The following is a 25,751-nucleotide window of genomic DNA, read 5'->3' as shown; positions in this document are numbered from 1 at the left end:
CAGACACCATGATATTCAAAATGGATAATCCTGAGATCTGCCTTTCTCAACATCAAGGCCTGACATATTCAAACCAACAACTAAACCTGAGTAGTTGACTTCTAAAATTGCACAGAAGCATTCACCATGGTTATCACTAGTAAAGTGTGTGGTATGTAATGGCCATGAAGCAGCTGAGAAAATCCTGTTGTCATGGAGGGGCAGAGCAGGTGTGTTGCTGCTGGTCTGGGGACTCAGGGTTCAGGTGGGCTTGGTGTGAAGCATTTGTCACTGAGCCAGACTTGGGTCTGTCTGCTTGCCTGCACAGTCAAGTCAGGTTGTGGTGAGGGTGAGTGCAGTGTTTATTTTAAGGAAACCAGTCCATCCTATAGTCCCAATTATATGTTTCCAGTGCTTTTTCTTTTGAGATTTTATTTGACTCTGCTATACTTTATTAATAGCGTACAATATGATGTCCTGACTTCCCACAACTCTTAATGATATCTCAAGGTATCTTTGTGGTGTCTTATCTCATATTCTAGTTTCTAAAGGGTCTTTAAAAGTTACACTCATCAGTTGGTGTGTTTGAGAGTTTCTTCCAGCTAGTGCTGTTTTTATCCACTTTCCTAATAGAAAAGCTGCCCAGGGAGGGAATGGGCCAATTTTATGTTACTATTTTTAAGGGGTTTTAATCTCAAAAAATTACTTAAAAAGGATAGATTGTTGTTTCCTGCTTTCTTGGAGTGTGGAATCTATTCATGGTTTGACACTGTGTGTATCTGCTCTGTACAAGAGATGCTGTAATAGAGGTATAGTAGGTCCCAGACCATTCATTCCATTCTTTACGTTTGGTGAGACGTATTGAGCAGGAAGACTCTATGCCGTGGAGAATAATAAAGTAATCCAGAGTAGTACTTGAAAGTTTTGTTACTTTATCAACATAAATTCATCAACTTCTAAGATCCCATTTTTTTTTAAGACTATCCTAGTTTTTCTAACAAGTGAGTTCATAAGATTATGTAGATTGACTTTTTTTTAAAAATTGGAGTATAGTTACAATGTTGTATTAGTTTCAGATGTACAGTAGAGTGATTCAGTTATACATATATATGTATATATATTCTTTTTACTGTAGATTATTATGGGATATTGAGTAGAACACCCTGCCTATACAGTAGGTCCTTGTTGTTATCTTTTTATATAGTGTGTTTGTGCTACGTCACTTCAGTTGTGTCCAACTCTTTGTGATGCTATGGACAGTAGCCCTCCAGGCTTCTTTGTCGGCGGTATTCTCCAGGCAAGAATTCTGGAGTGTGTTGCCGTGCCCTCCTCCAGGGGATCTTCCTGACCCAGAAATTGAACCCATGTGTCTGATGTCTCCTACATGGGCAGGTGGATTCTTTACCACTTGTGCCACCTGAGAAGACCATATATAGCAGTGTGCTATGTTAATCCAAAAGTCTTAATTTGTACCTCCCCACTAGGTTGACTTTATAAAAACAATAATTCAGGTTGGTAATGACAGCGGCAACCCACTCCAATATTCTTTCCTGGAGAATCCCATGGACTGAGGATCCTGGTGGGCTACAGTCCACGGGGTCGCAAAGAGTCAGACATGACTGAGTGACTTCACTTTCACTTGCATGACCGCTTACTGACTTAGAATATTATGGCATCTTTGGATTCGTTTGTTCTTAAGCCAACTGCCCCTCCAGATGTATGTTCACTCATGTACCACTTTGCTTGAAAGGAAATCAGAGGGGTCTGAACACACGAGACCACACACTTAGCAAAGGTGGCTGAGTTTACAGAGGGCAGTGGCAGGACTTTCCTGCACACTTGGATTTATTTTCAAGGCCATTCTGAGACTTTGTCTTTTGCTACCTTCCTTTAAATTTTCTGCTCAATAATTACAGAGTTTCTGGCCTTGGGTACAGAGCGTGCGGTCTTGATCCATTCTCAGGAGGCTGGGGATCGTCTGCCTGTCTATGCAGGGTCTGCGTGTTCAGCCCTGGACACGGAAGCAGTATAGAGTTTTGACAAGTGGGTGTTTTTAGTTTTTGACTGTGGTGATGCCCGAGGTTCCTGGTTCCCTGAGGTTCCCCCCAGGACTATGAGCCTGGTGTAATTTGCATCAGAACAGTTAAGGAGGGTCAGTGGGAGTGGAGGTATGGTTAAAGGTGACCTCAGGTTTAGGTGTAGAGGCCTTAGAGACGAAGCTTGTTCCAAGAGAACTGGGGGTTTTCGTTCATGGAGAGCTGGGGTCTGTCCTCCCCTTGGAATCGTGCCAGCTTTCTGATAAACCGTGGGTGGGAGGGGTCAGCCTCGGTATATCGCATTGCTGTTGATTTCATGAGGTTTCTAAGAGACCGAGAGCTGTGTCTTCCTCCACACAACGTCCCATTCTGTTCTTTTATTGGAATTGTGCTATACTGGCCACAGTGGTTAATTCTCAGTTGCTAGAGATGGTTCTGTCTCCCAAGTCCCGTCTCATGTCCTCTCCCACTGGCACACAGGTCACAGAGGCCAAGCTGGTGAGTGGGGGGGGGGAGGCCCAAGTGGGGTGTGTGTGTGTACACACACACACAGTGGAGAGGGCATCTCCACTGGAGCAGAGTTCTGGGGGCTGGGAAGGACACCTGGGGGCTTTGAAGTCTCTCCCAGCCACATCCATGGGCCCAGGGCTTCTTGGATGAAAAGTGAGTCCTCTTCCCAGTTGGGATGTAGACATGCTGGTTTGTCCGGAAGCTGGAAAAAAGGATATGTGAACGAATAGCCCTGCACTCAGCACAGAAGCCCTGAGGGGGTTTCAGTTATCTGGGTATTTGGCCTCTGCCAGGGCTTCCCTCATGGCTCAGCTGGTGAAGAATCTGCCTGCAATGCAGGAGACCTGGGTTCGATCCCTGGGTTGGGAAAATCCCCTGGAGAAGGGAATGGCTACCAACTCCACTCCACTATTCTGGCCTGGAGACAAAGAGTCAGACAGAACTCAGCGACTTTCAATATTCACTATTCTTGAGTCACAAAAGTATCATGTCCACAAGGGTAGGGACTGGAGAGAAGCTATGTGTGTCCAGAGAGGGCCCTGCTTCAGCCACCGGGGCCACCCCAGCACCAACCCTGGGGCCAGAGATGGCTTTGCCCCAGGCCTGCTCCCCAGAGGTTGCTGCTGGGGATGGTGGGGCACCCTGGGACAAGCCACTGGTGTGGGAGGGCACGGAGAAGGCAGGGTGGTGCTGGAGGAGGTGACAGGGCTCCAGGGGAGTATCGAGCAGGGTCCCTGGGACAGTGAGCTCCTAGGATGCGGTTGATGGTGCAGCCACCCCTGCTGGGTGCAGAGGAGATAGGGGTGCGGGAATGTGTGGTCCTGGGGATGCTGGGTATGCGTGCCTGCTAATCACACTGCAGAATTTCAGGGGGACTCGCTGTAAGGACCAGCCCAGATTGTGACAGTCACCGATGTCGTCACATTGACGGTGACACTTGTCAAGCCAAGTGTTTCCTAAAGGACTTGAGGTCCTGCAGTCCTTCCGGATCACGCAGAACAATGAGTGCTTAGAGTGAAATAATCAGGCATTTGTCTTATACTTATTTTTTTTTTAAGATGATGGTCCCTTTGCAATAAATGTGGTGTCTCATTTGTTTCGTTACTCGAGTTGATCAGAAACGTTTATTCCTCAGTCCCTGGGTGCATGGAAATGTTTTTTGTCTTAATGTTACTAAAGACCTAGTAAGTAAATGTTAGTCGCTCAGTCATGTCTGACTCTCTACCAGGCTCCTCTGTCCATGGGATTCTCTAGGCAAGGGTACTGGAGTGGGGAGCCATTCCCTCCTCCAGGGGATCTTCCCGACCCAAGGATTGAACCTGTGTCTCCTGCATTGCAGGCAGATTCTTCCCCACTGAGCTACCAGGGAATCAGCACAATTCATAATACTAATTGCTTAAACCCAGCATCTCACGGGCCCACACTGGGAGCCTGGAACCTTGTCCTCACAGTGTGATTTGGGTGATTCGGGCTCAGACGGGAACATCAGGCCTGTATGCTGTTTCCCCTCCCTCCCCCGAGCCCCAGGAGCCATCCCTGTAGGTGGCGCATCGGGTCAGATGGTGAACAGGGAATCATCCCTCTGGTTCCTCCCCTCCCCTATAGCTCCTAGGGTACAGCATGTGCACTGGAGCTCTGCTGCCTGCTCAGCTCTGGGCTCCCCAGCATCTCCACTGAGGTGCGTAGCAGGCGGACCCCTGCCTTCCTGGATTGTAAGTGTCGTAGGTCACATCTCCACTGAGATGCGTAGCGGGCGGACCCCTGCCTTCCTGGATTGTAAGCGTCACAGGTCACATCTCCACTGAGGTGCGTAGCGGGCGGACCCCTGCCTTCCTGGATTGTAAGCATCACAGGTCACATCTCCACTGAGATGCGTGACGGGCGGACCCCTGCCTTCCTGGATTGTAAGCGTCACAGGTCACATCTCCACTGAGATGCGTGACGGGCGGACCCCTGCCTTCCTGGATTGTAAGTGTCGTAGGTCACTCGGATGAGACTGCTGTCATCACTGTGCTACTCGAGAAATTAGTACCATTTTGCCTTATTTTACTGATACAGTCAGCTCTGAGTTTTGATTAAAGGCTCTGTTTTACAGTTTGGTAATAAAAGTGAACAGTGTTGTGGACAGATGTCTTTAGGGAATTGGGGAGGGCTGATAATCCGTAGTCTTTGAGGCTCAGATTGCTGCTATAGCAGGATAAAGTGCCCTGCTTTTGTGATTGATGGGTAGTTCCTCTTTGGGAAAAATAAAAAAGCTGTAAAGGTGGACCCCATGTCTCCCCTGCCTTAGGAGGAAGTAGTGTGATACCTTCCATCATGGCATGGATGGACAGAGAGACGGAATTATAGCAGGAACCCTTCAGTTGCTATTAAAGTTCTTTATGGTCTATTGTATATTTAGCAGATGTTTTCAAGATAGTCAGAAATGTAGAAATGACTGTAATGGCTCAGCCAGAGTTACTTTTATGGAAATAAGACATTGTTCTATCAATGTACATGGATCACAATTTGCAGTGGGAGTCTTTCCTCCCCAGACCTTAATTTGATTTGTTTTTTCCATTACAGTCTTTCATATTTCCATGAATGTTCATATAATGACAACAAAAAAGCATTAAGAACCAGAGAGGGAAAACTTCTGAAAATATACAGCTTTTTTTTTCTTTCTAACTTCGAAGATAATGCTATTTACTATATAGAGGGTATAAGATGTTTCCACGGCTCTGTTTTTAAATAAATGTTTGAACCTAGCTGTCTGTTTTGGAAACCTGCAAACTCCCATGTAGGCAAGGCCATTCACTGTATTTCTTAGGTTGTCTGACATTTCTCCAGCTGTTATTTTCAGGTCTCTGGGTTTGTTATGAATTTGTAGGGTTTTGCAGAGTGACAGTTGATTACTTTCTTTAGCTTCTGGAAATTGTCCTGGCATGATTTCCTATGAACAGAATTCTCAGCTCCTATAATTTTAATTTTACTGAAGTTAGCTTGTGTGATGGTTTTTAACTTTTTAAATTTATTTTATGTTTTATATCGGAGTTCCCTGGTGGCTCAGACGGTAAAGAATCTGCCTGCAATGCGGGAGACCCAGGTTCATTCCATGGGTCAGGAAGATCCCCTGGAGAAGGGAATAGTACCCGCTCCAGTATTCTTGCCTGAAAAATCCCATGGACAGAGGAGCCTGGCAGGCTTCAGTTCATGGAGTCACAAAGTGTCAGACAGGACTGAGCGACTAACAACGTAGTTGATTTACGATATTGTGTTAGTTTCAGGTGTACTCGTCTGATACTTTTTGCCAAGTAATTTACCTTTCTCCCCCATTTCAGCTGAGCTTTCAGCACAAGATCGGGATTCTGTACTGCAAAGCCGGCCAGAGTACCGAAGAGGAAATGTATAACAACGAGACGGCAGGCCCAGCTTTTGAAGAATTCCTTGATCTGCTGGGCCAGAGAGTGCGGCTGAAAGGATTTAGTAAATATCGAGCTCAGCTGGACAATAAAAGTAAGCTTCAGACTTGGGTGTCTGCACAAATTTAATTCCCCAAAGGTAGGCAGACATCTAAGTGAGTGGTCCTGCGCCCTCCTGTTCCTGACCCCAGCAGCGGCTGAGCCAGCTTATTGGGGATGGAATTGCGATTTCCTCAGATGAGCAGGGGGCTTCCCTGGTAGCTCAGGTGGTAAAGTATCCGTCTGCAATGCAGGAGACGTGGGTTCTATCCCTGGGTCAGGAAAATCCTCTGGAGAAGGGAAATGGCTACCCACTCCAGTATTCTTGCCTGGAGAATTCCATGGACAGAGGAGCGGGTGGGCTACAGTTCATGGGGTCCCAACGTCGGACACGACTGAGCAACTAAGCACACCCATGCACTCAGATGAGCAAGGAAAGCACATTTCCCAAGGGCATTGTGTCTGACATAATCTCAAAAGGTCAGTTCTTCTTCCTTCGTAACAAGAGCAGGGATCCCCCAGTATTCTGTGAAGAATCTTTTAGTATGTGCTTTTTTCTTTTCGCCTCACCTCTGTGTTCCACCCTGTCCCACTGCAGCTTGACCAAACCTTGCATTCATTTCTGAAATGTCTAAATATTTCCACATCCATGCAGGCCATGCTTGCGGCCTTATCTTGTTCATAGCCTATTTCATGGTATTACCCGGGGAGATGAAGCTCTGATTAAAAAGCTGATACATCCTGTTTTCCAAGGACCTTGGTCAGATTCTCTCAAGTGGGGCACCTATGGGTTCCCTCCTATGTGTGAATTTGTCTTGTCCCTTCAGTTCAATAGTCCTGTTCCTTATGGTCCTCATAAACTCTAAATATTCAACCTTTGTATCTGTGTTGTTACTTAGTTGCTCTCAACACACCTGAAAACACCAAGTAGGGTAATTTTGTGTATTTGGGGAAATTCTGCTTATTGTCAAGCAGTGATTTGCTTCTTGCCCTTTTATTGAAGAGTGAGTAAAAGATGAATCTAAGGGCATCCAGCCCTCTAGGAGGGGTTCAGTGGGAACCTGTCCCGGGGAGCATCAGCCAGGGTTGGAACCAAGGCCCTGTGGCCCCAGGTCTGCTCACCTTGCGACCATCAGTGATACTTGCCTACAACAGAGTGGTGCCACTCTTCCTGTGCCTGGCTTGTCATCAGTTCTGGGGTTTCGATCTTTGTTTACCTAGAAGATAATTGCTTTACCACGTTGTGTTGGTTTCTGCCATGCAACAGTGTGAATCAGCCATAAGTATACTTATGTTGAGCCTCCCTCCCTCGTGAGCCCCCCTCCCATCCCACCTTTCTAGGTCATCACAGAGTACAGGCTTGAGCTCCCTGTGCTGTACAACAGCTTCCCAGCGGCTATCTGTTTTACACATGTGCTCTGTTGCCTCAGTCGGATCTGACTCGTTTTTGACTCCATGGACTGTAGCCCGCCAGACTCCTCTGCCCATGGGATTCTCCAGGCAAGAATGCTGGAGTGGATTGCCATTTCCTCCTCCAGGGGATCTTCCTGACCCAGGGATTGAACCTGAGTTTCCTGCTTGGCAGGCAGATTCTTTACCACACATCATTGTATATATATGACAATGCTACTTTATCAATTCCTCCTCACCTCTCTGAGTCCAGTCCATTCTCTATATCTATGTCTCCGTTCCTTCCTTGCAGATAGATTCATCAGTACTGTTCTGCTAGATTCCATTTATACGTGCTTATATGCAATATTTGTTTTTCTGTTTTTGAAAGTGACACTTAGAGGATAGATCACAAGATCTGGAGAAAAGTTGGCTCACGTACAGGCCCTGTGTGTCTTCCACAGATGTCAAGGCTGGGGCTTGACTATTAAGTTGAATGTGCATTGCTCATGCCTCAGAAATGTAAAGGTTAGAAAGTAATATATGATACCTATTGTGAGTGTCCACTTCTTTTAAGAAAGATCATTGAGGCCTTTTCTGAATTTTCTTTCTTTTTTCTCTGCCAAACTCCCCTCACCTACAGACTACCATACAACGGCCAGCAGCGCTAGCAAGCTGCCCTTAGGACGCCTTCCTGCAGAATGAGCTCATTCTTCATGGGCTCATTGCTGCTCTGCATGTCTGCTGTCCTTCTGCTGGGGGAGGGATGAGGGGACATTTTAAAAGCTCCTGATGTATACATTCTATAAAACTACAGCGTAGATAGTGCAAATACTTTTTTTTCCTTATGTACAGAATTGACATCAGCTTTGAGTTTTTATGACCTAGGAGATATCTTTAATACATTACAGATGTCATGCTAATCATGTTAGCTCAAGGAAATAAGAACAAAATTTTGACAAGTTAATTCATATTTTTATGAGCAAGATGTTCTATGAGAGACAAAGAAATCATGGCACGTCTTCCCTTTAGAGGAACTTTCTAAGAGTTGTGTTTCATAGAATGGTCGGATGAAAGTTATGCCTTTTATGCAGTGGGCAAGAAAATCTTAAGTTCAGGAGAATTGTGTTTAATTTTTTGATGTTTATTTATTTATTTTTGTCTGTGTTGGGTCTTAGTTGTTGCATGTGGGGTTGGCACATGGGCATCTCCAGTTGTTGCCAGTGGGCTTAGTGGCCCAGAGGCATGTGGGATCTTAGTTCTCCAACCAGGGATTGAACCCACGTCCCCTGCATTGGAAGGTGGATTCCTAACCACTGGGCCACCAGGGAAGCCCCCCACTGTTTCAGTTTTAATTCTGCCTGCTGCAGGACCTTGGTAAAATCTGGGCCATATTTTATTCACAAAGAAAGTTCAGAGTATTTGGGCTAGAGTATCTGAGATGTCCCCTCCAGCTTTAAAATGAGCCGTTTCTCTCTTAAGTACAGAATGACGTGGGATAGGCACAGAAGGGCCATGAGCCGCTAAGTTGCTTTGCTGAGCTGTAGAAAACAAACCCCAGGCTGTGGCCACTGTCTTTAGTTAGGTGCAGAGATAAAACCGAAGACTGCCATAGATGACCCTGTATCTCTTTTTTAGTAGAAATATTTGCAGCAAACCCCACCAAGCTTGTGAGTTTACCTTTCCCGTTGCCATACTGATAGTTGAGATGAAAACTTTAAAAATGCTTAATTTCTGAAATTCATCCTTCAGTATGGGCTTGGGATAGACAAGCTATGACCACATTTTTTAAAGTGTTTCTCCCCCTTCCCCTCAGAATTGCACTTTTCTTTTTTCACTGCAATTTCCTGAATCTGAAGCCCGCTAACCAGACTCTTAAGCATCTGTCAGCATTTCTCGTACTGAGTTTTAAACATTGGAGGAAGTGTTGTGATGGGAGTCCTTGAACCTGTGGGTTAGTTCATCCTCTGACCTTCACTGTTATTTCTTCATGGAGAGAACAGTCATCATTCCTTCATGACTAGCCTGCTCACTTCCAAAGCCACTTTTACTGTCAAGATCCTAAGAGAAGACAGTTTAAATGGAGGATTAGTCCCTAAAAAGTCCTATGAAAAAATAACAAATATGCATTTAATGAATAGTTAGAAGAGAAAATGTCTTTATTTGGGGACTAGATAGTATACAGCTTATTAGATGAATATACTCTCTGACCATCTACGAGTTGATCTACCAGTATCCATAGATAAACATTCTACATACTCCCCTTACTCACGAAATTGCCTTCTATGACTACCTTTTCAGTGCAAAACTGTATATTTTTTTTCTAAAGTATTTTCAGGACTATTTCTGAATTGGATATAAATGCTGGAAATAAAAAAAAATATTACATGATTTAGAAAGAAAATAATAAATGCTCATGAGGATTAAGTGTTTTAATATTTTTAAAGTAAAAAGTTTTAAATTTCAGATTAAAAAAAAAAGAGTTAGCCCTAGGTAACTATTTAGAGTTTTCGCAATAAACCCAATGGAATAAACTTCATTTTAAATAATATTGAATGGTATTGTTCCTTGTTCTTTAAAAGGTGGAAAAATAGATATAGATCAAGGATTGCAAAAGACAGTAAGAATTGTTTACCTCTTAATTTCTGTTTATCTTTTTATCTTTATCCGTATGCAGGGTGGTTCAGAACCCCATCCTAAAATCATTACTTAGATGTTTTATAGTCACCATGTTGACTTGGTATCTGAAATTCTCAGTGAGGTAATCTGTTGATGATACAGATGGGTCTTGAATTTGCAAAGCATCATTCTGCTTTTGAAAAGATGAATAGCTGTATGATTAACAGGGATTCAGATGCCATAGTTTTTTAACATGTGTCAGTGCATAATATACGGTAAGAGATCTCATTCATCCTCCTTGGTCTTAATCATATGACTGCATCGTCGCATTGCCTGTTGAAAAGAAAAGAAAATTAGTTCCATGATTCAGGAAAGAAATCCTTAATATCTTTTGTCCTTATTTCCATACGAAGTCAATCCTGTTTCATTTTTCTGAGTTCTGGAGGGTCAAGTGCCCAAGAATAAGAATTAACTGTAAACACACACACACACACACGTGCAATATGGGGCAAGGACAGCTTCTGACTAGCTCAGCCCCGTTTAATCATTGCACCCAGACCTGCGCCAGACCATACCTCCTCCTCTTCTCTTCACCTGTATCCCTCGTGGCAGAAGCATCTCTCCCGTGTGGGTCATCAGCCCTGGGAAGGCAAGAATGCAGAAGAGAAGAGAGGGGAAATCATGTGTTCAGTAGAAAGCACGTGTGAGAGCAAATGAAGAAAACCCAGGCCGCTGCCACATGCTGGAAAGTGGTAGAAACAGTGCCTGGTGTGAGCGCAGCAGGGCCGCCACCGAGACACTGCTCCTTTATAGTTGGGCCGTCTGTTCCTTTCAATTGAATTGCCTTTTGTGATAATGACCTTCTAAGTGTGGAATTGCTAATCTGCAGTGGCCTGACTTGTTCTTGTAATTAATCTTTGTTTTCAGCTGATTCTACAGGAACGCACTCCCTGTACACGACATACAAAGACTACGAGCTCATGTTCCACGTGTGCACCATGCTCCCCCACACGCCGAACAACAGGCAGCAGGTACAGCCTCCCCGCTACTTCCACAGCACGTGCCAATCCAAGGGCAGCCCTTTAATGGTATTAGTGTATTCAGAGTTTGCAAAGAATTGCTAGGGTTTTGTTTTTGTTTTTTTTTTTCCTTAGATGGCATTAATAATCTTTGACTCATTATTGGGAAGCATTTGGGCTTTAAAGTGATTATTACTGCACAAATTTCATTGCACTTTTTTCTTAAAAACTTATATACTCTCCCACACTCACCTGAATTGCTTGCCAAGCAAAACCTTAATGGGAACCAGTGTCAACCGTATTAATTACAAGTCGCAAAAAAAGTCGGCAAATGTATCCTGAACTTTGATTTCTGCATGTGGGTAGATAAGTTATTGTAAGAAAGTATGTTATAACTCACTTGTGGCATTCTTTAATTTTAGGAGTTTGATTATATTTGGGGGCAAACCCAGAGTTAAAGCAAAGTTTGTTTTCATGTTTAAGAAAACTTTGTTTTCCTGATATCACTTAACGGCACTCCTTTGCTTTAAATTAAAGCACCAAAGACTACCTAGTAGCTGTTCAGTAAGTATCTGTCAATGAATGAAACTTAATTGTTGCAGAGAACTGGCCTTTCTTTTTTATGTGTTTTCTGAGTGCTCATGAAATTCCATGAAGGTTGTCAGAGGATGCTTCTTTCCGAAGAGGCTACTTGTCCTGTCCCCAGGTGGCAAGAACCACCTTAGATCTCACAGCCAGGAAGAGAAGGAGGTCCCCGGCCCCCAGCCTCGTTTGTCCTGTTCAGGGCTGCAGCTCCTCTGTTTATTCATCTTCTTGAAGTAATTGCTAGATGGGTTTTTTCTCCCTAACACTTGACCTCAGCCCCTTGTCCATCTTGTATATTCTACAGGGTTTTCTAGTAATCCGAGCTCCGCCCACTACCTTCAGAGGATCTATCTTTTGATCACATGTCTATGTTTTTTATGAGATGGAGATACAATCCCTAGATCACATGTATGAATTTGTATACATATATTGTAAACTAAGAGATTTCCAGCTCTTAAAACATTTATTTGGAATAATGCCATGTGGACTCACTAGATATTCAGTTCAGTTCAGTTCAGTTCAGTCGCTCAGTTGTGTCCGACTCTTTGCAACCCCATGAATTGCAGCACGCCAGGCCTCCCTGTCCATCACCAACTCCCGGAGTTCACGCAGACTCAAGTCCATCAAGTCGGAGATGCCATCCAGCCATCTCATCCTCTGTCGTCCCCTTCTCCTCTTGCCCCCAATTCCTCCCTCCCAGCATCAGGGTCTTTTCCAATGAGTCAGCTCTTCGCATGAGGTGGCCAAAGTACTGCAGTTTCAGCTTTAGCATCATTCCTTCCAAAGAACACCCAGGACTGATCTCCTTTAGAATGGACTAGTTGGATCTCCTTGCAGTCCATGGGACTCTTACTAAGAAGCTCAATTTAGACCATGCAGTTGTCCTGCAGATACTTACGAATCATCCAGTAATTAAATTCAAGGTGAGTTGCTGCTCAGAAATCTCATAGGGCTTAACTCATACCCAGAGAACTTGTCAACACATTAGTAGAAATATAAGGAGTGCCTTTGGACCCCACTTATGGAGTATTTGAACCCCAGGGTCCTGCCAGCTCCCCAATTACCTGAGTCACTTAAAAAAAATTATTGATTTACTTGGCTGTGTCAGTTCCTACTTCCAGCACCCTTGACCTTCTGTTGAGGCACTGGCTCTCTAGTTGTGGCGTGCGGGCTCAGTAGTTATGGCCTGCGGGCTTAGTTGCCCCATTGCATGTGGGATCTTAGTTCCCGGATCAAGGATCCAGCCCCCATCCCTGCATTAACCATGGGACCGCCGGGGGAGCCCCTGGTGGACTCCAAACTGAATCCACTCCATTGTTTCTCAGGTGGCAACCTCTGGAATTCTAAAGCTCATTTCACTTTGCTCTTATCAGAGCTCAATACTAGATTCCTCTACCCCCTTTTTCTTGAACTGTAATTAAAATGGTGGTTTTGAGTTCTTTATACCTGACTTTCTTTCACTGAAACTATCCCTGAAAGGTCCTACACACAAAAATGTGGATGGAATACATGAGTGTTTTCAGTTTCCCAAATGGGAGATTTAAAAAAAAAAAATCCCTTGCATTGAGACAGTACATCACATACTGTATAGCCTAAAGACTTGTTTGGTTCCATTTTCATTTATCTTTTTTAACTTGAGTGAGAATCCATGGCATTGAATAAGTTATGCTGATAGATTAGAGTTAGAGAATTGTTTAAAAAAAAAAAGTTTTGCTTTTTTCAGTTGCTTTTATATATATGAAATACGTATGATCTTATATGTGGTTCATTGGGAAATTTACGTATTCAACATAGGTAATCACGTAAAAAGGATGAGAATGTAGGGTGTGGGATAAAAATCATTGGACTTACATTCTGAACTTAACCGTGGCCAGTTACTTGCCTTGTGGCCTTGGCAAAGATTCTTAGTCTCTCAAGAAATGTGATAATTATATAATGAGGATGGAGAAGGAAATGGCAACCCACTCCAGTACTCTTGCCTGGAGAATCCTGTGGATGGAGGAGCCTGATGGGCTGCTGTCCATAGGGTCGCACAGAGTCAGACACGACTGAAGCGACTTAGCCGCAGCAGCAGTGTATAATGAGGATGTGGTCTAGGTAGCCAGTCGTGGGTGCTTGGAACCTTGTGCTGAGAAGGAAGGAGTCTGCACCCAGGCTCAAACAGACAGGATGCGGTATGTTTGTGATACCTTCCAAAGGTCTGGACCTGAGGACATTTGACACACATGAGTATATCTGGACAAAATGATACATAACATCTTCCTCTTGGTGTTAGAATTCTGTGATTCTAGGGCTTTCTTTGAGGCTTCCTCCTTCTAGGTTGGATAAAATCTTCAGCAGAAAAATACGGTCGTTAAGAGCAGGAATTCTAGAACCACATTTCCTAGCTACTATCTTTGTGACCTTGGGTCACAAAAAAAATTTTTCTATGCTTTATTTTCCTTTATTGCTGAAGACAGAGACTTTTACCTCTTCTCTTTTCCTGAGTATTGTATGCATACAGAGACATGCCCGGAATGCAGAGAGCAGTCAGTTACCATTTGTGAAATGAATTAATGAATGTTTCTTAGTTGATAGAATCAGAGGAGTTAATATGTATAAAGCACTTAAAGTAGTGCCTGGCACAGAGTGTGCTCAATAAATTTGGGGGGTTATTACAATTCATAACTTATGAGATATAGAGGACAAGTATTGTAGATGACTTAATTTGCATTTCATCTTCCTGTTCCCAATCCTAAAGATTTATTATGAAAAGCTAAGGCCTGAATAGCTAAGAAAATAAGGGATTAATTTATCAACAATTTCAGAAAACTATTTTAACTTTGATACTTAATATTTTGCTAATTGTGAGTTGTCATCAGAATATTCTGGTCATAGATCAGTGATGGCTCTGTGCAGTCTTGGAACATGGACTTTTCAGCTTTCTTGTGGGTTGTGCTGCTTTGCCAAATCCTCACCCACCCACCCTGTGCCCATGGATTGTGTTAAAAGGGCGTAAGTGTCTGAAATGACCATCTGGGCTCATGACTGCTCTTTGAGGCCACAGCTTAGCACAGTTAACTGTACGTGAGTTGTGCCTCTGACGTCAGCCTCATTAACACCATGGTATCTGTGACTATTTAACTGGTCCAGACGCGTCCACATCACATAGAATTTCTTGTGTTTGTTCTTATAATAAATCAAGCTGAAAGCTTATTCCAAAATGTAGTAAAAAGTATTTAGAGAGTTCACCATAGTTGCAGAAGAGTTCAATCTTTGGAGTGTCTGACTCTTACAAAGAAAACCTCGCCAGACCTGGGGAGTGATGAGGAAGCCCGTTCCTGAATGTTTTCCCTCTTCAGTGAAGTCCCCCAGGTCTGTTTGGCAGGCAGTCCGCTTTTCCCAGGGCTGTTTCCCCTGGGTGCTTGTTCCTCTCCCACTTGTCCTATAGACAAACCATACTTAAGCTATCCTGGGATGTTATCAGTGGAAAGATCCCCACAGGTTAGCTTCAAACATCACGTTGGCAGAGAAACCTTTTTCTTCAAGCTAAGTATATAAAACAGATAAAGGTAGCATGGTCCTGGCACAGAGTAACCTCCTTTTAAAAAAAAAAAAAAAAATGCTTTCATGTTAGAACTGCTCTGTTTGGAAGGGGTATCTGAGATCCATGGAGGTCCCTAAGGAAAAAGATGGAACCCTGGGTTTCCGAGATTCCATCTGAAGAATCCTGGTCTTTTTCTAGGGATGGACTTGACATCTACAGCGGTAATAGTGGCAGAGCTTCTTAGGCTGGAGCCCCTTTACCATAGAACTTAGGCAAATGGTCAGCCCCTGCCTCAAAAGGTGTGTGTACGTACTTCTAAGTCCCTCTTGGGTACCGCTGAGGAAGTGAAGTGACAGTGTTAGTCGCTCAGTCGGGTCCTGCTCTTTTGTGACCCCATGGTCTGCAGCCCGCCAGGCTCCTCTGTCCATGGAATTCTCCAGGCAAGAATGCTGGAATGAGTTGCCATTTCCTCCTCCAGGGATCTTCCCAACCCAGGGATTGAACCCAGGTCTCCTGCATTGCAGGCAGATTTCTTTACTGTCTGAGCCACCAGGGAAGCTGAGGAACCATTCAGCTTTATTAAGTTCTTCATTAAGTTCCACTGCATTAAGTTCTATACAAGCAGGTCCTGACTGCTCTTGGATTCACCTATAAATAGGCATCTAGACTATTTTGGAAGCATAAGGTGCTTATTGAGCTTTTCATGATTAGCTTTATTCCCAGGCCAGAAAAAGGGATATATACTTATACAGTAAGAATTATTGCTTTTTGAGTAGGCTGACACTACTTATTTTCAGAAGAGAAATACTTGTATCTTCATAATCCTTTCTTATCTTCACTTTGTTATTAAATCATTAAACATCCACATTATGGTTTGTTTCTCCATTTCCAAAATATTCAGCTTTGCTTAACTGGTTTGTACATTTATTCTTGTCGTTGGTAAAATATTGTATGTAATATTTTTACATTCGTTATATGGTGAATCAGCAAATGCATCTTTGGAGTGGCGATTAAATTTGGTATCTTCTTGCTGATCTGAGATCAGAGTGGTTAATTGTGGTCACTTTTTTATGGAAGTGAAGAGGCAAGGTTTTCCTTCTCTAAGTATAGATCCTCTGTATTTATGTGGTAACTTTTGTGGGTTTTCCCTCTCTTTCTTATTACTCAGACTACTATTTCATGTTCACTTTTTCCATTTCATTATACAGGAAGCTCTATAGATGTCTCTTAAAAACGAAAGTGAAATTCTAACCACTGGTGTATGCTTTTCTGAGGAGAGAGTATATGGGCGGGGGCCGTGTGTTGTTTGCATGCATGTGTATCGTGTGTGTTCTGTGTGTGTTGTGCAAAATTAGGGGAGTCTCTGAAGGAGGAGAAGCTAGCCCTGCAGGTAAAGAGGAGACACTTCTAAAAGAAAAATAATTGGTGGCACTGGGTCTGCGTTGCAGCATGAGGAATCTTCAGTTTCATTACAGCATGTGGGATCTCTAGTTGCAGCATATGGGATCTAGTTTACGACTAGGGGGTGAAACTTCCCCACACCCGCAACTGTACTGGAAATGCGGAGTCTTAGCCGCTGGGCTGCCAGGGAAGTCCAAGGGCAGGCACTTTCTAAGCAAAGTTAGCAGACACAAGGCGCCTACTGCAGCGACTAGCAACAGGCGGCTCCCTAGAAGGGGGCTGTGACCAGACTGTCTGATCAGTCTGGAAGGATCAGGCCAGATCAGTCTTTATCAGCCCTGCTCATCCTGCCAGACTTTCCGATGACACCTGAAGGACTGAGATCCAGAATTTATGATTGTTTTTTTGAATGGAACACATTTCATATTTTGCTCACTTCTGCACTCATCTCTTTGAATTTCAGAACTTGTGATCATTCAACAATGCAGTTTTCTCTTTGATATCATGCTCATTTTCACCTGTTTGCTTTTTAAGACAAGAAACTCGCTCTGGAGATCTGCCTTCTCCAGTTTCAAATTAAGCTTTCACATCACTGACGTTTAGAGGCGTTTTCTGAACCACATCTCACCTACTTTCTTATGTATGTGTAGCCTCTTCTCCCCTTTCTTCCAAAATTAGGTGTAACGTGTTTTGTTTTGTTTTCCTATCTTGCTAGGCTTTTTAAAAAAGAATGTAACAAATGAACCTATTTGCATAGAGGCTAGTAGATCTAACCAGGTTCAACTATGCCATTTTTGATGCATACGAGACTGCCTGGAGATTGTTTTCACTTGCTTCTGGTTGTTGCGCCAAGTTAAAACTGGACCTGTGAAACTCTGAAATTTGTTTAAGGAATTGAAAATTTAAACCCACATGTTGCTATTTCTGTAGCATCTGTATGCTTTTCTGTCATGGAATTGGGTAAAGAATCACATTTTCACTTTCCTTGTCATAACAAGAGCTTATTCCTGTCTCACAGCTTGAATCCAGTGTTGGGAATTTAGCAGAACTGACTATGTAAATCTAATATAATATTTATTAACTCACTTTTTCAGTTGAAGACACTGAGTTGGCAGTCTTGGTGCCGAGCAAGTGTTAGGAGCTTCTTATGTCTAGAAGGGCCTAGAAGACGTCATCATTCCTTAATTACTGAAATAGTGCCAGGGACCTCTAGTGACTAGCAACTTGCCTTCCTGTGTGGACCACTGTGGTCTATGTAGGCTGCCACGCCCTTTCCCTTCCACTTCTGGAGTCCATTCTACAGAGTTTCATTGACCAGTTATAACAGGATATAACTACAAAAGAGAACCCTTACCTTTATATAAGAAGCCCAAGAATTGCTTAGGTTATTTAATGTCCGACAATGAGTAATGTTTCTGAGAATTTGCCAGGTGTATTACTTTAGTCTCTGAAGAGACTCAGGTATCCTGTTAATGGGCCAGGTGTTCATTTTCTTGGGCTATTCTCTACAAAGAGCTTGAGATGTTATTTTCCTCTTCTTAATGAATCTGCATGTTCCCCACCCCCACTTTTTCTACAGAATGCATTCTGTGATCATGGTTAAATTAACCAGAATTTTAAAAATATTTCTAGCCCGTTTTACAAAGCAAAAGAATACATTTTTACTGGTAACAAATCCACCTACCATTGCAGGAGATGTAAGAGGTGAGGGTTCCATCCCTGGGTCGGGAAGATCCCCTGGAGGGAGGACATGGCAACCTGCTCCAGTATTCCTCGGAGAATCCCATGGACAGAGGAGCCTGGCGGGCTACAGTCCAGGGGTCATAAAGAGTCAGACACGACTCTAAGCATCTGAGCGCAGCCCATTTTACAAAGCAAAAGAATATGTTTAAAAAGAGATAAAAGCAGACTGGCGTGTTATCAAAATAAGTAGCCTTAAATTTTCCTTTAACTTGGGCTTTAAATATTGCGCTTCCCGAAGTGAAGTGTGGGATTGGACCCAACATCTTCCTTCAAGAGGGAGAGAAATGGGTAGGAATAGCTACCTACACTTCACTGAGTAATGCGCCAGACCACCCTGCAAGATTGGCCAGGAGGGTGGTCACTGGGGAAGAGGGGCCCAGAGTCCCCTGTGTGCCTTGGCCACCATGAGCCCTATCTTCTCACCAGTCTGAGCGTTCCTGTGTTTCGAGGAAAGTACAGCATAAGCCACTGTATCTGCGCTCAGCAAATACACTGGAGACATTGTGAGGTATTTTTGTTTATTTTTTTAAACTTTTCATTTGTTCCTGAATTTTCTTGTCCTATTACAGTACATGTAAATCATATGTTTCAGTTTATTGGGGATATGAAGGAAGACTATCTTAGCCTTATACCATTTTCAGCTTGTTGTGGTGTTTGTTTTGGTTTTTTAATTTAAAAAGTTTTAAAATATTTATTTATTTGCTTGCTTTTTTGGCTACCTCGGGTCTTAGCTGTGGCTCGAGGATTCGTTGTCGCAGCATGAGGATTCATCATCGTGTCCTTCGGGATCTTTCGTTGGGATGCTTGAACTCTCTCTAGTTGTGGCACGAGGGCTTAGTTGCTCTGCGGTATCATGTGGGGTCTTAGTTCCCCAACCAGGGGTGAAACCCATGTCCCCTGCACTGCAAGGCGGATTCTTAACCAGTGGACCACCGGAGAAGTCCTCATTTTATTTATTCTATTTTATTGTTTTGGCTGCACCACTTAGCATGTGGGATCTTAATTCCGTGACCGGGGATCAAACCCGAGCCCCCTGCAGTGGAAACGCAGAGTCCTAACCACTGGACTGCCAGGGTGTCCCATGGTGCTTGTTTTAGATATATGTCCCTGCCTTCTTTTCTTTTCTTTCCGTGAAATGTTTATTGTAGCTAACATCTGTGTCCACGATTGAATGGGTAAATAACACAGTGAATATATGACTAGTTTGCTACTGATTTTTTTACATGCTTCTGAAGTGGCACCTCATACTTAAATATCCAGCAAACATTTTTGAAACAACAGATGGCTCATTAATGGATATTAATATATCTTTCAAAACTTCACTTGGGCAGTTAAACGATTTTCGTGTGTTTATAACTTTAACCATGGGGATTTAAATAGGAATTTTCCAGCATATGAATCAGCAATTTCACTGGCAAGCAGTGAATTCTGGAAGAATGGACATTTCGTTCCCACTTTTCCAGGCCTTTTATCATGCTAAATCACAAGTCAGGGGCCTGACAATGAAATCCTTTTTGTATCTGGGTTTAAAAGGTTTTAAAAGTCGAACTTAATGCTCTTTACACTGAAGTATGTTCTGTAGGTGCCAAATAAATTTGAACACAAGCTTGTTGCCTTTGTTAGTGCTCGTAAAGAGAGATTTACTACCTGAGATTACCCTGTTTCTGCAGTGACATCACCAACTCCTGTAAAGATTACTGTCTCTATGAAAGCCGAGGATCACAGACTCTGAGCACAGATCCCAGTGGCTTTAGGTGCATCAGCTTATGGGGTGTATGGGTTTATCAGCATGCATTCAGAGGTGTTCAGTGTTTTATTGTGCAGTGTTGTGTGGCTGTGATTAGGTGTTTGTATCATTTGTTTATTCATATTGGGTAGGGGGTGTCTGCTGTGTCCTGGGCAGGCCGTTAGAACCCAGGAGACCAGAACTCAGTCAGACACATCTCCTGCCCTCCTGATGATTATGACCTGACACAGGAGAAGTAAGCCAAGACTTAAAAAAGGACAAGACAGCGAATGTTGTTGCCTTGAGCTTGGAGTGTGGCTGCAGGGCATGTGCAGTGTTGCCAAGAACATTTTTCCTGGTGTTGTGGTAGCTCAGACTTGAGTGGTCTAGGACAGACTTGGGGTGAAGGGGGTGTTCTTGGCAGAAGGAACATCTCAAGTGAAAAGGTTCAGTGTTACTGCTATGGGGTTCCGTCTCTTCTGCTGCATTTGTCATTTATTGGGCTTTCCAGCTCTTAATCTGGTGGACTCTGTGTTTCCAACATACATTTTAAAAAGGCCAGATTTCAGTTAATTAGTTTGAAAATATTAGCCACCAAAATAACCGCCTTCTGTATTGTTTTTAAATTTTTATATACGCATTTATGGCTGAGCAGGGTCTGTGTTGCTGCACGGGCTTTTCTCTAGTTGTGCTGAGTGGGCTCTGCTCTCTAGTTGCCGTACACGGGCTTCTCATCGTGCGGGCTTCTCTTGCGCAGCATGGGCTCTTGGGCCACGCGCTTCTGCAGTTGCAGCACGTGGGCTCAGTAGCTGTGGCTCCCGGGCTCTAGAGCACAGGCTCAATAACTGTGGCACGTGGGCTTAGTTGTCGCACGGCATGTGGGATCCTCCCGGATCAGGGATTGAACCTGTGTCTCCTGCTCTGGCAGACAGATTCTTTCCCACAGAGCCACCAGGGAAGCCCCCAGCCTTCTGTATTTTTGTCGCAGAAATGCACGTGTCTGTGGACGCACGGACAGAACTAAGCCCCAGATGCACTAAGTGGAGGACTTGGAACCAGTGTACCTTCCGCTGGATGCCATGCCATCTCCTGCCTTTACGTTGGAGAGCTTAACCTACAAATCTACTTAGAGTGATTTTAGCTCTAATGGGCTATTACTTCAGGGTTAAAAAAAATGATAAAGATGAAAAGGAGGGAGAATGACATTTTAAAGTAAAAGATGAACTTAAGTGTTGAGGCTTTTCTCTTTGTCGGTCTTTTAGCGTGGCCACATCGAGGAACCTGAACTTCCTAAGAACAGCTCTGCTTCTCTAAAACAAACTCCTTGAAATTGAAAGCTGAGTGCACTGTATATATTTACATATCTTGTTTTTACAGAAAACCTTGTCTGTAACTCTGTATGTGTGTGTTCACTTCCCTGACCGCAGCTCCTGAGGAAAAGGCATATAGGAAATGACATCGTGACCATTGTCTTCCAAGAGCCTGGAGCACTTCCTTTTACTCCAAAAAGCATCCGGTCCCACTTTCAACATGTCTTCGTCATCGTCAAAGTGCATAATCCGTGTACGGAAAACGTGTGCTACAGGTGAGTCAGCCTCCCCTGGCGCTCTGTGCTCCCAGAGTTGTTCCAACAGGTCTCTTTTCCCAAAATATTTTTGTTTTCCAATTATACTTTCTCAGCCCCTAATTATCCTTTGATTTTTTTTTTTTTTTCTCCCTAATTACATTTCCCATGGTCATCATTCAGGTACTTTCTGTAAGGAGTAATTGCCTTCTTCCCATTTTGAAACAGTGCAATTCCTAGCAGTTCATGAGTGTAGGTGACGCCTTTCCTCGCATTCAGGACATCATCCAGCCTTGCCAGCGCCATCGCTTGGTTGATGGCAGCCCCAGAGGTGGACGATGCGGCCACGTCAGTGCTTCCCTGAAAGAAACACATGGTGATGGCCCAGTATCTCTTCTTGTCCAAGGTCTTGGAAACACTCACACTTGTGCGGCTCTCGAGACGGGCGTCTGATGCTTTGGTGCTCTCAAAAGGCCAGCCGGGCACCCGAGAATCCCAGGACAGGCTGCCGGGGCCTGCCTTTCCTCCACCCCTGCTCTTCTTCAGGCAGCAGCTGTCATGAGGCGACTGTCTAGTGGGGTGTTGTTGAAAGAGCGGCTCCCTGACCTGAGCGAGGGTCCAGGTCTCCTGCTGTGTCTACAGCTTTGCTTATTTTTGTGTGTTAGTTGCTCAGTCGTGTCTGACTCTTTGCGACCCCATGGACTGTAGCGCACCAGGCTCCTCTGTCCACAGGAATCTCCAGGCAAGAACACTGGAGTGGGTTTCCGTTTTCTTCTCCAGGGGATCTTCCCGACCCAGGGATCGAACCCAGGTCTCCTGCATCGCAGGCAGATTCTTTGCCCTCTGAGTCACCAAGGAAGTCCTTATTTTGGGGGCCCTTCAATTCCTTCTCTGAAAACTAAGGATAATAGTATTGACTTCAGTGTGTAGTTAAGAAGAATGAATGTTCAGAACGACTTTTATTTAAAAAAGTGATATTTGAAAAAAAAGACATCTAGCCTGTATAAAGGATATGTGCTTAGTTGCTCAGTCATGTCCAATTCTTTGTGACCCCGTGGACTGTAGCCCGCCAGGCTCCTCTGTCCATGGGGATTCTCCAGGCAAGAATACTGGAGTGGGAAGCCATGCTGTCCTCTAGGGGATCTTCCCAACCCAGGGATTGAACCTATGTCTCCTACACTGTAGATGGATTCTTTACTGTCTGAGCCACCAGGGACGATATGCCTAAATCCAATAACGTTAGTGCAAACATGCTCATTTGGCTTATTCTTCTGGGATCTCCCCCATGAATGGTAATTATGAAGAATCATCTTAAATGAACTTCCCTAATGGATTGGAAACATGAGCCTAGGGCGTTCTTGTATTTGGTGTTATTTTATCTGCTGCTATTTTTAGGTCAAATTGGGTATTTTTAATTACTTTCTATTTTTAGTTTATTCTTCTATCATGAGGTGGTTGATTAGCACAAAAAAAAATCTTAAAAGATAAGTAATACCTTTTCATTTTTATTTCTTTAGAGCTTTCTGGGTTTAATTAGATTACTGGGGGGGGATGCCTTTGATATAGATCTTGCTTATAAACAAAGCGGCTTGCATTATGTTTTCTGTGGTAAAAGACAGTGTATACGAATGGTTCAAAGACAGGGTCATTGCCTTTTGAGAAACCACATGTTATTGCTAAGTTATCATTTACTAATGAGGTTCAAGTGTAAAGCAGCAGAGTGCTTCAAGGTTTTAAAAGTGCCTCATAAACATTCATGGGCTTCCCATGTGGCTCAGTGGTAAAGAACCTGCCTGCCAATGCAGGAGACATGGGTTCGATCCCTGGGTTGGGAAGATCCCCTGGAGAAGGAAATTGCACCCCACTCCAGTGTTCCTGCCTGGAGAATCCCATGGACAGAGGAGCCTGGTGGGCTACAGTCCATGGGGTCGCACAGAGTCGAACATGGCTGAGCACACACACACGTGACAGAGTTGGCTTATCTGTCCCGGCAGTCCTTCCCTGTCCTCTCACACTAGCTGAGGCCCCGCCCAGACTGTCTTCTGGCTTATAGCTCATTTTCCCAGAAACAATTAACTCTGTTAAAGGGTGTGCAGGTTACAGCAAAGGTGGGAGATCCCTGGGGATGATGATCTATTTAGAGTCCCACCAGCTACATCCCAGAAGATTTCACACCTGTTTTCATTTCTTAACTCACTTCTTCCCACGATTTTCTACAGTGAAGAAAGTGAAGCATAGATGACTTCCTTTATTTATCTCGACACAGAAAATATCAGCCTGGGCAGATGTGGGATTGGTTCTCATTCTCGGTCTGTAGAAGCTGCTCAGTAGTTGGGGAGTAGATATTGGAGGGTTCATTCATTCACTCACTCCAGCCTTTCATCTGCTAATTTATTAATTCACTCTTATTCCAAAAGAGATTTGAGACAGTGAAAGCTTCTGTCTGATACAAGGGAGCATTATTGGTTTTGCCATATTAAAATGATTGCTATCACTCTATGTTTGAAATATCGTAAAACTTGTTTCCATAAAATCTTCATTTAGGCTTCCAAAATGTGATCAAGTGAGCATTTCCTTGAAAAAAAAAGGGACATTCAAAAATGTTGGCTCTATCGGGATGGTCCCTGAGCCCAGTAGCCCGCCAGCAGGGCAGATCTCACTGTCAGCTGTTGGAGGGTCACTGCCTCTCAGTGGTGACTAGCCACAGAATTGAAAGAGCACCAGCCTGGCTGCACATCCATCGCCCCTGCCTTAGCTCGCACAGTCACAGTGCAAACCAAAGAACTGGTAGTTGATACGGCAGACATTGATTTCTCACAGTTCTGGAGGCTGGAAGTCCAAGATCATGGTGTCGGCAGGTTTGGTTCCCCCTGAGGCCTCTCTCTCGCCTTGAGGATGGGCATCTTCCTGCTGTGTGTTCACATGGTCTCTGTTCTGTGTGTTTGCATGTCTGGTTACCTTTCTGTACGTTCATGTTTCACTTTATAAGGACACTTGTTAGACTGGATTAGGGCCCACTTTCATGATCTCATTTTGACTTAACTATCTCTTCAAAGAAAAGGCCCAGTCTCCAAACACAGCCACTTTCCCAGTTACTGGGGTTTTGGACCTCAGCATACAAATTTTGAAGGGAGGCTACTCAGCCTGTAACTCCCCTTCCCTGCACCAACTAAATTTGAAAGTTTTGCTTAAAAACAAACACTTGATATCCAGAGGTGTGGAAAAGAAGAGGCGGTGAAGTAGACGGCTTCAGTTGGAAGTGTGCTCTGCAGTTACATTTCTGAAGGTAACTATTATGGCATCACAATTCAACTTGTTTCTCCGTTTCCTCCCTCAGCGTTGGAGTTTCTAGGTCGAAAGACGTGCCACCATTTGGCCCACCAATTCCCAAAGGTGTCACTTTCCCCAAGTCAGCAGTATTCCGGGACTTCCTTTTAGCGAAAGTCATCAACGCAGAAAACGCAGCCCACAAATCGGAGAAGTTTCGAGCGATGGCCACTCGGACGAGGCAGGAGTACTTGAAAGACCTGGCAGAGAACTTTGTCACGACTGCCACCGTGGATACCTCTGCGAAATTCAGCTTCATCACTCTGGGCGCCAAGAAGAAGGAGAAGGTGAAGCCCAGGAAGGATGCCCACCTGTTCAGCGTGGGGGCCATCATGTGGCACGTTGTGGCGAGAGACTTTGGCCAGTCTGCGGACATCGAGTGTCTCCTTGGGGTTTCCAATGAGTTCATAATGCTGATCGAGAAGGATTCCAAGAACGTGGTCTTTAACTGTTCCTGCAGGGATGTCATTGGGTGGACATCTGGGTTAATGAGCATCAAGGTGTTCTATGAGCGAGGAGAGTGCATCCTTCTGTCCTCAGTGGACAGCTGTGCTGAGGACGTCAGGGAGATCGTCCAGCGCCTGGGCGTAAGTACAGCTTTTGTTTTTCCCCCGCCCTTAGGCCTTCAACTTCACATTCATAGCTTCTGCTGTGGAAGTTCCACCCCAGATGTGTTACCTGGGGAATGAAATACTTTTCCTCATGGGTAGAACTGATTTTAGTCCTTGTGAGCGGTTACTGAAGCCATGAATGGTGGAGAAGCATCCATTAACAATTGATTAGAAATGAAAAGTGAAGCCAGCTTTCCAAAGGGAACATTGGGGCTTATTTTTATAGTGGTTGAAGGAAGGACAGGAGAATTGACTAGACGTTGTGTGTGTTTGTAG

The 25,751-nt window shown here is 44.1% G+C and overlaps 1 protein-coding gene across 8 annotated transcripts in view; it reads left to right on the top strand.

Moving 5' to 3' along the window:
- The window catches only part of SIPA1L2 (signal induced proliferation associated 1 like 2), a 251,449-nt gene that overhangs the window by 154,651 nt on the left and 71,047 nt on the right, over window positions 1-25,751 (top strand). For all 8 annotated transcript variants that reach the window (XM_044942017.2, XM_044942019.2, XM_044942020.2 and 5 more), the window contains 4 exons: window positions 5,846-6,020; window positions 10,901-11,004; window positions 21,401-21,558; window positions 24,875-25,451. In XM_044942017.2, coding sequence (XP_044797952.2) covers window positions 5,846-6,020; window positions 10,901-11,004; window positions 21,401-21,558; window positions 24,875-25,451 — 1,014 coding nt within the window. The remainder of the gene's footprint in view (window positions 1-5,845; window positions 6,021-10,900; window positions 11,005-21,400; window positions 21,559-24,874; window positions 25,452-25,751) is intronic.

Source organism: Bubalus bubalis, chromosome 4 (genome assembly GCF_019923935.1).
Source record: "Bubalus bubalis isolate 160015118507 breed Murrah chromosome 4, NDDB_SH_1, whole genome shotgun sequence".
NCBI classification, from domain to species: Eukaryota; Metazoa; Chordata; class Mammalia; order Artiodactyla; family Bovidae; genus Bubalus; species Bubalus bubalis.
Note: the sequence above shows the minus strand (reverse complement) of the source record. Positions and strands in the feature narration are given on the sequence as shown.